This window comes from Gallus gallus, chromosome 4 (assembly GCF_016699485.2).
Source record: "Gallus gallus isolate bGalGal1 chromosome 4, bGalGal1.mat.broiler.GRCg7b, whole genome shotgun sequence".
Taxonomy (NCBI): Eukaryota; Metazoa; Chordata; class Aves; order Galliformes; family Phasianidae; genus Gallus; species Gallus gallus.
In genome coordinates, this window is record NC_052535.1 from 54,551,935 (window position 1) to 54,564,876 (window position 12,942).

At 35.1% G+C, this 12,942-nt stretch overlaps 1 protein-coding gene across 1 annotated transcript in view; it reads left to right on the plus strand.

Annotated features, from left to right (window-relative positions):
* The window catches only part of PRSS12 (serine protease 12), a 41,971-nt gene that overhangs the window by 22,010 nt on the left and 7,019 nt on the right, over positions 1-12,942 (plus strand). Inside the window, exons 8-11 of the mRNA XM_015276362.4 lie at positions 1,305-1,446; positions 7,666-7,871; positions 8,533-8,611; positions 10,634-10,756. Of these exons, the coding sequence (XP_015131848.3) occupies positions 1,305-1,446; positions 7,666-7,871; positions 8,533-8,611; positions 10,634-10,756 (550 nt within the window). The remainder of the gene's footprint in view (positions 1-1,304; positions 1,447-7,665; positions 7,872-8,532; positions 8,612-10,633; positions 10,757-12,942) is intronic.

Genomic DNA, 12,942 nt, shown 5'->3' on the forward strand with positions numbered 1-12,942 from the left:
AGGAAATACACACATTAGGGGGCACTAAAAATATAATACACCATGAAAATGACAACATTTGTTTAGTAAATAATATCCTAACAGTGTAACTGAACAGAAAGTTGGTGAAGCAAATACTTGTAACTGTTTGGGCAGTATGAACTCCAATATGAACAATATACTTTAAATTACATTTGAAGCAAAACTACTTTAATTTTATTTTATAATCTTTCTGCATTTATTCAGCAAATTGTCAGATTTAACTAGCTCCACACCACAGTAAGGTTTGGTATACAAAGGTTAGTCATACCTTAAATTAATCAGAATCAGATTTCAAATAATGATGTATCAAGATACTCTTATTTAAGAGCAAAATTATTATTTTTTCATCCTTACAGGGTTAAACAAAAGTAGGAACAGGTTAAAAGGATGTGGAACAGGCTTCCCAAGTATTCAAAACTAGGAAGTCTAATTAGAGTCTTAAAGACTATTAAGTATGACACAGAAGAAGATTCAGAATGTGATTCCTTCACTTAAAGAGTACAAAGAGACCTCAAATGAATTTGTAACTCTTTTAAGGATTCTTGCATTGCCAGCATACTATAAAGTAGTTTAATGGAAAGGAGAATCAAATACATACTTTGCTTAATGATTCAAAACCTAACTACAGGCCGAGCACTGAACAACCCACAGTCAATTAAGTCTGATTAATCCACAAGTGAGAATTTGTAGTATAAGCATTTCTGAATAAGCAATCAATTTAAATGCTAGAAAAATAGTCACACTGTAGTCTATAATAACGTGCTGTAGATCATTATGCTTTCACACAAAATATGCTACAGAGCACATATAACAAGTAAGTAGTAACTGAAGTTCAACAAAGTGCTGTACTTTTTTTGCTGAGATTGTGGTAAGATGTGTGGCATCAATCAGTTTGAGAATGGATTTATGAACTAAGGTATAGTTGAATTCATCCACAAAGATTCTGCAAGGGAAATGTGTCCCATGAATGGCTACCAGATAAAAGATACCTCAGGTGCCTTTGCCGTTATGAGGAAAATTGTTCTGTTACTACTGTGGTGAAGCTATGCATTATGCTGTATGCACTGTAAAGTTCAAAGCACAGGGATTACAATAATATTTCACATTGTTTTATAATTTGTACTGACTGCTTCCTTTTGTCAGCCAGGGAAAAGTAAAAGACAAACGGCTGACATAAGACTTGCTGAACAGTTGACTCTATGTGCTCATTGTGATGGAAATAACTTAAAAGTACTCATTCTTCTTTCTGTTGTTGTGGGTTAACAGCTGTAATTTATTCTCAGGTCCTCCCATCAGGCTGATGGATGGTGAGAATAAGAAGGAAGGACGCGTAGAGATTTTTTTCAATGGTCAGTGGGGCACGATTTGTGATGACGGATGGTCTGATAAGGATGCAGCTGTAGTTTGTCGACAGCTTGGCTACAAGTAAGAAAATCTTTTGAGCTGTTCCTCGAGTTATCCATTTGCTATATCTAACAATGTTGTGCAACTAAATATCACCAAATTCTGTCTGCTTGCATAATAGAACTTTTAAAAATTGTCTGTTTGGCATAATTATAGAAAAGCTTGTTTATGCCACTAACATAAAAAAATATAGACTATGTCTTAAAATTTTCATTAACTAACAAAACTGGGAAAAGGAATTTTGATGCTCAAAGGCGTATCAGAGTGATTGGCAACTAAAAGGCAATTTAATGCTAGTTATGAAAATAATTTTATCACAAGTCAAATATTCCAAATTACTAAGCCGCTGAATATATAATGTTCTTATTTGTCACTTATGGTACTACATGTCCGTAGGATACAAACACATTACACACAATCCATTTTTTTAACCCTTGGTTGCACTAATGTAACAGAAAACATTGTTCATTGTATCTACACTGTGCACCTTCCCATTCAAATCGCACTTACTTTACTTGTTTCATCTTCAGTTTTCAGATTCCTAATTTCTAGTCTGGGGAAATGAGGGGAACTAATATCAACATCTAGATCAGCACACACGGTTACGTGTTCCATGAACTGTGCAGATTCTCTCTTCTGCTTCTGCTTTTATGTCAGAGCTTTGTGTTTCACCATACTTAAGAGACAGTGTTTGTTCCTATAAAAAATTTCATATTGAATCACCTTTAATCAACAAATCAAAACTGAAGGTATCTGGCCTTTAGTGCTTTAGTGATAAGATGTAACAGTAAATGTAATCAAAACAAACAAACAAAAAACCAACCAAAAGCACAGAGGAAATGAAAATGCTTTTCTCATTACATTTATAAATAAAATAAAAATATGCAGAACCTAGATGTGGTTTATGACAGTTTTCTGAAGCTATCCGGAATTTAGCTAAATTCTCATGGATAATGTTTGTATTGTTTCAAAGAGCTCTTAATCTGTTCTCACTGAAAGCTATACTTTTGCATACTGCAAATATTTTATCATTTGTGAATCTTAATGATGACTTTTAACTCAATAGTTTCCAATATAACAGTTATTTAGTTATTTTACTGAAGTATAACAACAGGTCTTTGTCCACTGTCCCCAGGTGTGGATATGATTTCAGCATTGGTTAAGATTTAGGCACACCAGCTACTCATTTCCCTATTCCACAGAGTTTTTTCTGCATTTCCTGCTCTGTCTAAACTTGATGTAGCTTGGAAATTTGATAAAATTGTTATACAAATGATTGACTTCATCCTACAATAATCTGAATAGCTTCATTTAATATATGAATAGACCTGATGGGACAAAACACCCTCTAATTAAAATCACTGCAGAAGATAGGAGCCACTTCTGAACTAAGTCACATCCCTCATGAACATTTTTTTTATGAATCCTATTTATCATAGTTATCCCAAGTTGGAAGGGATCCACAAGGATACCTAAGAGTAGTAAAGATAACAGCTTAAGGATGAACATATAAATAGCAGGACTAATATGAGCGGAAAGATTTCCAGAACACTAGTGAAACATCTTCTCTGAGTGCATCTGTAAAGAAATCTGAACTTAAAAAATACAAAATGAGCTTTTTCTAACAAAGTTTGTGCAACTGAATATCATCAATTTATGCCTCTTCACATAACATATGCCTTTTAAAAGTTGTGTGTCTGGTATTCTTAAAAAAAACAACAAAAAGCACAACATATGTATGCTATAACTAGGAGCAGACTGCATCTTCGAAACTACAAAACCTGACTTGTATTATCTCCTACCAAAACATTCATTTAGTCTGCTCCATCCTCTGCCTCTCTGGCTGTATATTTCTCCCGCAGATTATCAGACTCAACCATTTATCCATACCTTCTCCTTTCAAGCCTTTGCAAAGACAGATGGTTGTCTAAATTCTGAATTTCTGTCATGAGAGACCAAGGGCTTAAGATTATAGGATACAACAGAATACATGTTTCCTGAAGGACTTAGGAGAAACACATTTTTGAAGTCTAAAATTAGGTTCCACAAATCGGTAAAGCTTGTTGGAAATGGATCTTGGCAGCCCTATGTGTAGACACTAGCATTTCACAATTGTGACTACACTATTACATGCAGTGATGAGCTGGAATTGCTTCCAGGCCTGGGAATTCATGAATAAATCTCTTTGTTAAAATTCAAATTATATTCAGTGATGACTTGACTGTTCCTAAGCACAATTTGGGCTTCTAGATACATATATCTGAGCTGGGGGTTGATTAATGTTGTTTCTTTACATTACGACCTTTTCCAGGAGGAACTCACAAAGTGCCTAATACTGATGTCAACATCAGTTTTCATTAAGATGGATCACAGGACTAAACATTATAATTCAAATCCCTTTATAATGCTGTGTTTAATTCCCAAATCTGGGGAATCTTGAACATACTTAGCCTTGCATCACATTTCTTGGGAAAAAAGAAAAACACAGATTTATTATTACAAATGGGAGAAAAGACTGTCTTAGAACAGAAGACCTATGTAAATAAAGAGTAAAGATTGAGAACATGGGACTGAGTTTTTCCTGCATATATTATTCATAATGTCAGAGGCTAACTGTACATTTATTTTATGAAATCCTGTTTTGGAAAATTCTCAGCTACTTATTAGTGTTCACTTATGAGACGGAAACAAGAGAAACTCTGAGTTGGCAAAATCACTATGTTCAAAGCAACGCCAGTTTTAAAGATGCTTCATTAACCTAGTGTGTCAAACAGGATTAATATTGGAAAAATATAATATTTTTCACAATAACAATAACAATATAAAGAACATCAGAAAAAAAAAAATCTTGGAAACATAAAAAGAATAGCAGCCTAATGTAAGTAATATTTGTAGCAGGTTAAATGCTAAGAGAATATGCACCTTTTCTGAAGTACAATCTAGTATGTGATCAGCTTAGCGTACAAAAGAGTATTTTAATAGAGTGAGCAAAGAGAAAAAGGTTTTAGAATCCTTTGCATTTTTATAAGTAACTGTGCCAATAAAACCAGACCCTCTTCATTTACATCAGGCTTATAAGAACATACTTTCCCACTCACTCTCCACCCCAAAAATCCTGCCTTAGTCCTCCAAAAATTATCTACTACAGAAAAATAAGTATTCTGGGGAAGTTGGTTTTCTGAATTAATCAACTGGATTTCTTGATTAACAGCATTATTAACAGTGGTAATACTGCTTCCGAGGAGCTGAGCCTAAGTATAACGTGGTGATTTACAACAAATTAGTTTTCAATATCCTAAGCAATTTTAGAGCCATGTCCTAGGGCAGGAACTTAGTATTTTGATACAGAAATACCTAAACCAGGTAAGATTTTGCAATATGTGCTTGTGTTGTCCCAGCATTTTCTAATATCATACATGGACAGATCAGCTGCCCATGAGTATGAGGGAGTAAACATTTTTCATCAAACATTTTATTTGTCATCAGAGTATCCTTCACAAAAGAAAACATCTGGAGCAAGAGACACATTGTTTGTGATTGACAAGATAAATCATAGTAAACTCATTAGGCAAAGATTGACCTATTCTGGTTTCAAAGTATGTTAAGGCTTTGGATTATCTGGTAAATACACGGTGGCCATGGAAATTAAAAAATGTCTAAGGACAGTTGACCTTGTGGTGTCATGTCTGTTAGCTGGTCTGCACGCTTCCCTTTCCTGGTTTTCTATAATTCATGAATTCTAAATAACATTTCCTACTTAGGAATCCTGTGCCCTTCAATATGTGGTAAAGAAATCCAAATAGGCAAGGCAAATATGTGCAAGTTCAAAAAAGGAGGAAGCTTGAATTATAGCATGCTCTATATTATGAATTATATGAATATAGACAATTGAGTTTGATTCAGCCACATTTCCAGAGTGAAGAAACATTGTAAGTGGTATGACTCATCAAAATTTCTCCCCAATAAAGAATCCCTAGCTGATGAAAGTACATAACTCATAGAATCATAGAATCATATCAACTCTTTATGACATTTCCCACATATCTTCCTCAACACTGCAGGCATAAGAAGAGATATAAAAATAGAGATGTAGAAAGAAATATTTTCTTGCCTAATGCACCTTCATCATTAAACTCTCTTTCTCTATTCTGGCATTTCATTGTACATACAGTTACCCTTCTGCATACAAAGAGGTACTTTCTTATTATTTAGAATTCAGTATATTATATAACAACAAAATATCAGGAAAGCTCTTAACTGATACATAATCTTTTAATTCAGGCACACTTAAAGCAAACTGCCCAATTCTCTACAGAGAGCTGGGTTGTTTCCCACTAGTAGTTCTTTCTTACTCTCAAAACATATACAACAAAACTGCTATCAAGATATTATGAAGCATATTCTAAATACTTAAAACTAAACATCTATCACAAAAATCACCAAATGAAATAAATACATGCACAAATCATGGTTCTTTCTTTTTGTTTGTTCGTTTCTGAACTGCTTGTTCACTCACTCATTTGGATAAAAGGTTGATTATTCAAAAAATGTCATTCATACAGCAGACGGCAGTCACTGCTGAAGCTACATGGCACTACATACAATCCATAAGGATCAGAACTTCAAACCACAATAAAATGTCTCAGGCTGACATTTAAATACTTACATTTGATATTTATCCTTACACAAGCATAGGATTATTTGTAAAATGCCTTGAGACAGATGTATTAAAGTGCTACTCTCTTGGTTTTGGCTGGGATAGAGTTAATTTTCTTCATAGTGGTTGGAAGGATGCCATGTTTTGGATTCAGGAGAAGAAACAATGCTGACAGCACACAGACATTTTAGTTGTTGCTGAGCAGTGCTTACACTAAGTCAAGGGCATTTTAGCTTCTCACACTGCACTTACAGCTTGTTTTACCTTTTTCCGATTCTCCCTCCCATCCTACTGTAGGAATTTTGAGTGAATGGCTGCACAGTGCTGAATTGCCTGTTGGGTTAAACTGCAGGTACCAAGGACTTACGATGATTAGGCTGAACCTTCCCAAAATTTTGACATTTTAAATTCTTAAACATTCCATGGAAGAAACTATGCTTGCGAATAAGAGCAGAAATTATGGTTTAGTACATAGAAATATCTAGGAGTCTCTATAGCGTCTCCATGTATCAACTTACCTGCATCAACTACAGATGCAGTCACAAAAAGTTGGTGAAACAGCTGGGGCTTTTCTGTCTGCTTTATGAGACGTTTGGGACAAAAATCAGTCTCCTATGCTTTGAGAAAACAGATTGTACACAGTCAATCAAATTTTCACGCAATGCAGAAAACATTCATGTTTCTGCAGTTCCCTTGGTCCTTTCTTTGCCTGTAATTGCATACCTCCCAGTCATAACTAAGCTTTTCACACTTACTCAGTTGTTGATTAATTGCTACTTTTGTAGAATAATTGAAAAAAAAAAAAAAAGGTTGTTACATCCTTGCCTATCTGCAGATGTCCAATGTGAGTGAGATACCATGAAGCTTTGCAGAAATTAACCAACCTTATTTGGTTTGCATGGTTTCAAAAAGATCCAACCCTCAACTTTTTTTTCTTTTTTTTTTCTTTCTTTTTTTTTCACCAGTAGTACTTCAAGAATTACATTTCTCTGCCTTTCCCCAATTACGCTGCAGGTTTAGAATTCAACTATAGAACACCCTTAAAAAATTACATGACTTGTACTCAGGATAATGAAATATGTTAATAACTTTTAACATCACATAGATGTGTAAATCATAGCTCCTGTACTCTGCAAAGATACTTTCTTAGTTAACTAGTCCATCTTACTGAGGGAATCAGACCATAAAAACTATATTTTTAGCATTCACAGATGCTGTTCAATATGAGGATTAAAAAGATTATCAAAAAGCAGCTTTCACATATTTTGCTTTATTGTAGGTATTTGTAATGCCTTTACAGTGTAAAATACTTGGCACACTGCATTCTAACTAGAGGCAGAAGAGCATAAGAGAAATTTTAAAACATTAATGGATTGTAGCAATTTTGGTACATTTATTTTTTTTTTCTGCCTCTCAGCAGAGGCAATGAGAAGAAAATTTATCATCTAGTAAATCAGTGACAGACCTTGAAAGAAAACCATGATATCTTCACTACTCAAACTCTCTATTTCAGCTGAGTAAATGCAGAACAGTACCTCAAAAGGTTTTGATTAAAAAAAAAAAAAAATGTATTTTGTTTCCAGAGGTCCAGCAAGAGCAAGGACAATGGCATATTTTGGGGAAGGCAAAGGCCCAATCCACGTGGATAATGTAAAATGTACTGGAAGTGAGAGATCCTTGGCAGACTGCATTAAGCAGGACATTGGAACACACAACTGCCGTCACAGTGAGGATGCAGGCGTCATCTGTGACCATCTAGGCAAGAAGGTCCCTGGGAACAGCAACAAAGGTGAAGTCCTGTTTTGAGCAGTAGACGAACATGTTCAGGTGGGGAACTGTCATAGTAGGAAGAGATGGAACCCAACAATCACACCTTACAGAGGAGATAGTTATATGAAATGAATTAATAGAAACAAAAATGGTGGGAAACTATATGCCTTCACTGTTTCACCTTACTGCTGTGCTAGCTCTGCAAAACAATCATGAAGGCTATCAAGTGATACAGAGTACTTGCCTACCATAGTTCACAGTAGCCATGTTTGTACAAGGGATATGAAAATGCGAAAGGATATATAGTTACTCTCAACTTTTCAAGGTATAATGTATCTTCAGATAAGGTTTGAAACCTATGTGATCTGACAAGTTCTGCTTTCACCTTCACCAAGTAAGGAAGAACCCTAAAGAAAATTCCAGGAATATCTCCAGGTGTATAATTGAAAAGCAGAACACAACTTTGTAAATTGCTCTGTAACCATGTAAATAATAAATAAATAAATAAATAAAAACATTCAGCAATAAAAAATTTAGTGTACTTTCCCAGAGCAAAATTTGGTTGTTAAAAACTACCACGAAACAGAATAAGCTCAGCCTTCCTGGTTTTTATTTAACTGTCATCACAGAATGGATACTTTTTGAGTGTAATGTTGTCTATATCTCCTCTTCTGTCTTAGATTCTCTTGCTTCTGTTTGTGGATTGAGGTTACTACATCGTCGACAAAAGCGAATAATTGGTGGGAAAAATTCTTTACGGTAAATATTTGATAAAGAAATGTCATTTTCAGCATCAGTTGTCTAACACATGTATTTCATAGAATCACAGAATCATAGAATGGCCTGGGTTGAAAAGGGCCTCAGAGATCACCTAGTTTCAACCCTCCTGCTGTAGGCACGGTCTATTTACCATAAATTGTTTGCCTAAACTATGCTTTTTTGTTGTTGTTCTTTTGTTTGTTTGTTTTTGTTTATCATTAGGGAGAAGCAGATTTGGTGGGAAATTCAAAAACATCCATTAGCTGAAAATCAGCAGATGCCCATGGGTTTAGTTCTGGATCAGATTTAATTTCTCACTTTCAAAACAGCCATTTCACTTATTTTTAAAGGATATCTTGATATCAAGGTGTAAGCTACTTGAAAAGACCTATGAATATGGTATGAGGATATAGATGCTACCTATCCTGAAAGATCACTGCCAGCACCTAATATTCTTTCACAAAATACAACTTTCTGATGATGACACAGCTATAAAACCAGATGTTTTGTCAATACATATTGTTTGCTTATTGTTTGCTATTACTTAACACAAATAGATTAGCTTCATACTACTACTATTAAATGCTGCAGTAGGAAGTGTAGGCTTTGATTTCTGAACAGTTGTGAGTAATGACATATATTCACAGTATCTCATGAGAAGGTTTGTAAAAAATGTATCTTCACATGTTTTTCCAGAACCTATTTCAAAGTATCGATCAATCTGTTTCAAAAAAATACACTGTGTAGGTGGGGAGGGTTCAAAGAACGGTAACATGAGGGAACACAGAAAACAGACTGAAATGCAGTTAGCAAATTAGGATAACTTACCACAATAAGAGAAAAATCAGTATAAATCAGTCATAATAAATAGTGCACTGTATAGAAAAAGGAGATGAAGAATACTTCTCTAAGAATATACTCATAAAGGACACTGAATGAAATGAAAAGATGACAAGTAGTGGATGGCACAGTTAAGTCCGAACAAGAAAACCTGATCTCATAATAATTAAGTACAGGAACATTAAATGAAGCATAAGGGTGAAAGAAACCTAACAGTGCACTTAGAAATGCTTCCTAATTAAGAAAAGGAATATATAGACAATATCAGAAAAGGATATCGTCATTGTTAAAAGAAAGCTCAAAAAGAAACTGGATACTTACATATACCAGAAAATCCAGTTAGTAAATTTTCCCACTTTTAAATCATGTGCCACTGGCAACTCTAAGATAGTATGCTGGACTAGATGATCCTGGGCAGCTCCTGTACTCCAGCATACCTACTCAAGCTGGCAGCAGTCAGAAAATATCTAGGCTTACTAGTTGCTTTTTCTTGGCTGCTGATGTTGCTTACAGATGAATCTCTCTCTTTCCCCCCACTCACTCTTCTCAGATTCAATATTCTACTAATTTATTGAAATACTGAAATCAATCTATCCTATCTCGATAGGCCTGCAAATATGTATTCCAGATCTACAATCGAAAACAAATGATCACAGCCTGAATAAAGATGCTTATCTATTACTTGTGTTTTCTACAGTTGCTTTAGACCTCTGCTTTGTAAACATCCACGTTCAAACAGTTCAGAATCAACAAAGCAGATCATAATGCAGACATGAAAGGAGGATGGAATAAGTTTTTCAAGAAATTCCTTTATTTTCCCTCTCCAGTTGACAAATGTCTGGTTTGTTGACTTGGAGAGTATTTGGCAAGGAACTCACAGAATGTATTTTTGGAAAAAATGAATACAATCTGAGAAGAAAAAATAAAAATAATTTACAGTGGGAGGAGGTAACCAGCATGCTGGGTGCTCAAACAATCCATAAAGTAATCCTGACCATTGTTAAATGGATTTCTGAATGCTGAAGGAATATAAAGATATTCTCAACTGCTAGACAACACATAACGTGTTTTGTAAACCACATCAATCAAACAAGCTATATGGGATTTACATTCAAGGTAACTGACAAGCTACATTACTATTCCATCTTTGTACCCTTAAAACAATGTCTATGCTCTCTGTAGGGGCGGTTGGCCATGGCAGGTTGCACTCCGATTGAAATCGTCTCATGGAGATGGAAGACTCTTGTGTGGTGCTACTCTCATTAGTAGCTGCTGGGTCCTCACTGCTGCACACTGCTTTAAAAGGTTGGTCTCCCTTTAACAGTAAAGTGTATTTTCAAACTGTATATAATTTCTGGATATAGGCAAAAACATTCTGGTTCAGTCCCACTGAAACTTCAGAAGAGTAAAATCTTTCGTTTAAAAAAACAACAACTAACCAGCTTCATTTGCCACCAGATAAAAATAAACAAATCAATTGAAAATTATTCTAGATGTCCTCCCATCCAAGAGATTTATATTCAAAACACTAGCATCTTCATTGAAATGCATGATTCTCCTATTCAGTTTTTTATACGCTTTTTTCAGTATTTTTGAAATCAGGAATTCACTGCCAATGAAGTTACTGTAGTATAAGAATACCAACTTGCAAAGTATGTTGGAGTAATACTTTAAGTTTTCAAAAAAGTATTTAATCGAACTCCTAAAGAACGTTGCAGTAAGGGCTGAAATAAAAGCATAGAAGAACTGCATTGCAGCTGTGAGGAAATGGGCTAAGTTTTGCCTAGGCAGGCTGCAAATGTTTAAACTTTGGACTTCAACCCTTTCCTTTTGCACTGTACTGAAGAAGAGCCAGACATATTTTCAATTAAGTGAAAATACTTAATATATAATATAAAGTATAAATACTTATTTACTTACTTTACTTAAACTGTTACTTTTGCTTAGTGCCAGATGCATATCTTTTAGTTTTCATGTTTCATGAAAATTGTGAAAGACTTTCCTTAGTAGTACTTCAAGCTCAAATGGTCAAACTCCATAAAACTACAGCCTGTTTTCACGGATGTCCTAGTTGTTTCTGTGGAACTATCAAAGCACTCCAGCTGCTATTACCAAACAGTATATAAAATGGCTTCATGTTCCTTTTCAAGCACAGGGAAAAAAGGGAGGTCACAGGAAGGCACTTACAGCTTCTGCGTGCAAATCAAGATCTGATTAGAGAACTCATTAGAAACTCATTAGAGTTTGATGAAACTCTACGAGTTTGATGAAACAAGTTAGTTACTGCTGTGCTTGTAACTGTTCTTACTTTAAGTACTCCCCATAGAATACATGACCTGCTCTTCCTGGTGCTTGCTTATTTCACTGGGGCTCCAAGTCACAACAGTGTACTGCCAAAGCATGCTCGTTCCAGACATGTTCCTCAACACCAACATAAAAGGGGACTGGTTATGGAAAAAGAGCAGCAAGGCTGGTCCACAGTACACTGCAATAGGTCCCTGCTGGTGCAGCCACTCAGGGGTATGTAGCAGGCTATTGTACAACTGTTACATGTGGTCTGAGGGCCCACATTGTTTTGCTTCCTATTTTGCCTTAAAAACTGTGCAACCTAATTCTAAGCATGCAACTCTGACAGCCTGTGGATGAACTACTGTTTACTGTAAAAGAGTAGATACCATTGGCTCTCAGCTGGCACTGGATAGATAGGACTGAACTTCCTAATTCTCTCAGAGTGTTTTCTCACAGTATTTTCAGTGACTGTTGGAAATGGTTTTGTCATATTATGTCAGGTAAAATCTATTTAATGCTAATGACCTTGTATATTTGTATTCCAATATACTATTCCAATCAGGCATACACCAAAAATCAGTAAAATATTACTCTCAAGCATTCAAAGGTAGTATCTAGCAATACACTATGGGGTACAGAATCCTAATTAAAGTAGTTTTCACTGACAGTTAAGATGAACAGCTATAAACAGAGACTGTAGCAAAAAAAAAAAAAAAAATACAGAACTGTTTAGTATTTCTACTTGTCAAACTATAATTTTACTTATTTCACCAGGCTCAGTTGCTGTATCTGCTGTACTGCAGAAGTGGAATTTCATCACACAGTTAGGAAAGTTAAGCAGAAATATATAACTGAATGAGATGTCAATAACAAACCCATAACTCTCCCACTTCCTATTTTAGTGGGGTGTTTGCACTTATATTAAAATATTTCAAGTGAAAATAATATGAAGCCATTTTATTGCAACAGTAAGGAAAATACTTTCTGTGCCAGCTTCCTTTTCTAATTTAATATAAGGAAAATAGATCCTACAAAGTTGGCTAATGCATCAGCTGATGTTGTTTGTAATCTCACCCTCTGCTTGATGTGACACCGGAGAAGTACTCAGCCAGCTGCATAATTTGTCCCGGTATTATTACATTCAGAGCATTACTTGTGTTCTACAAACAGATTTTGTAAAAGTGAAAGAAAACTGTTTGATA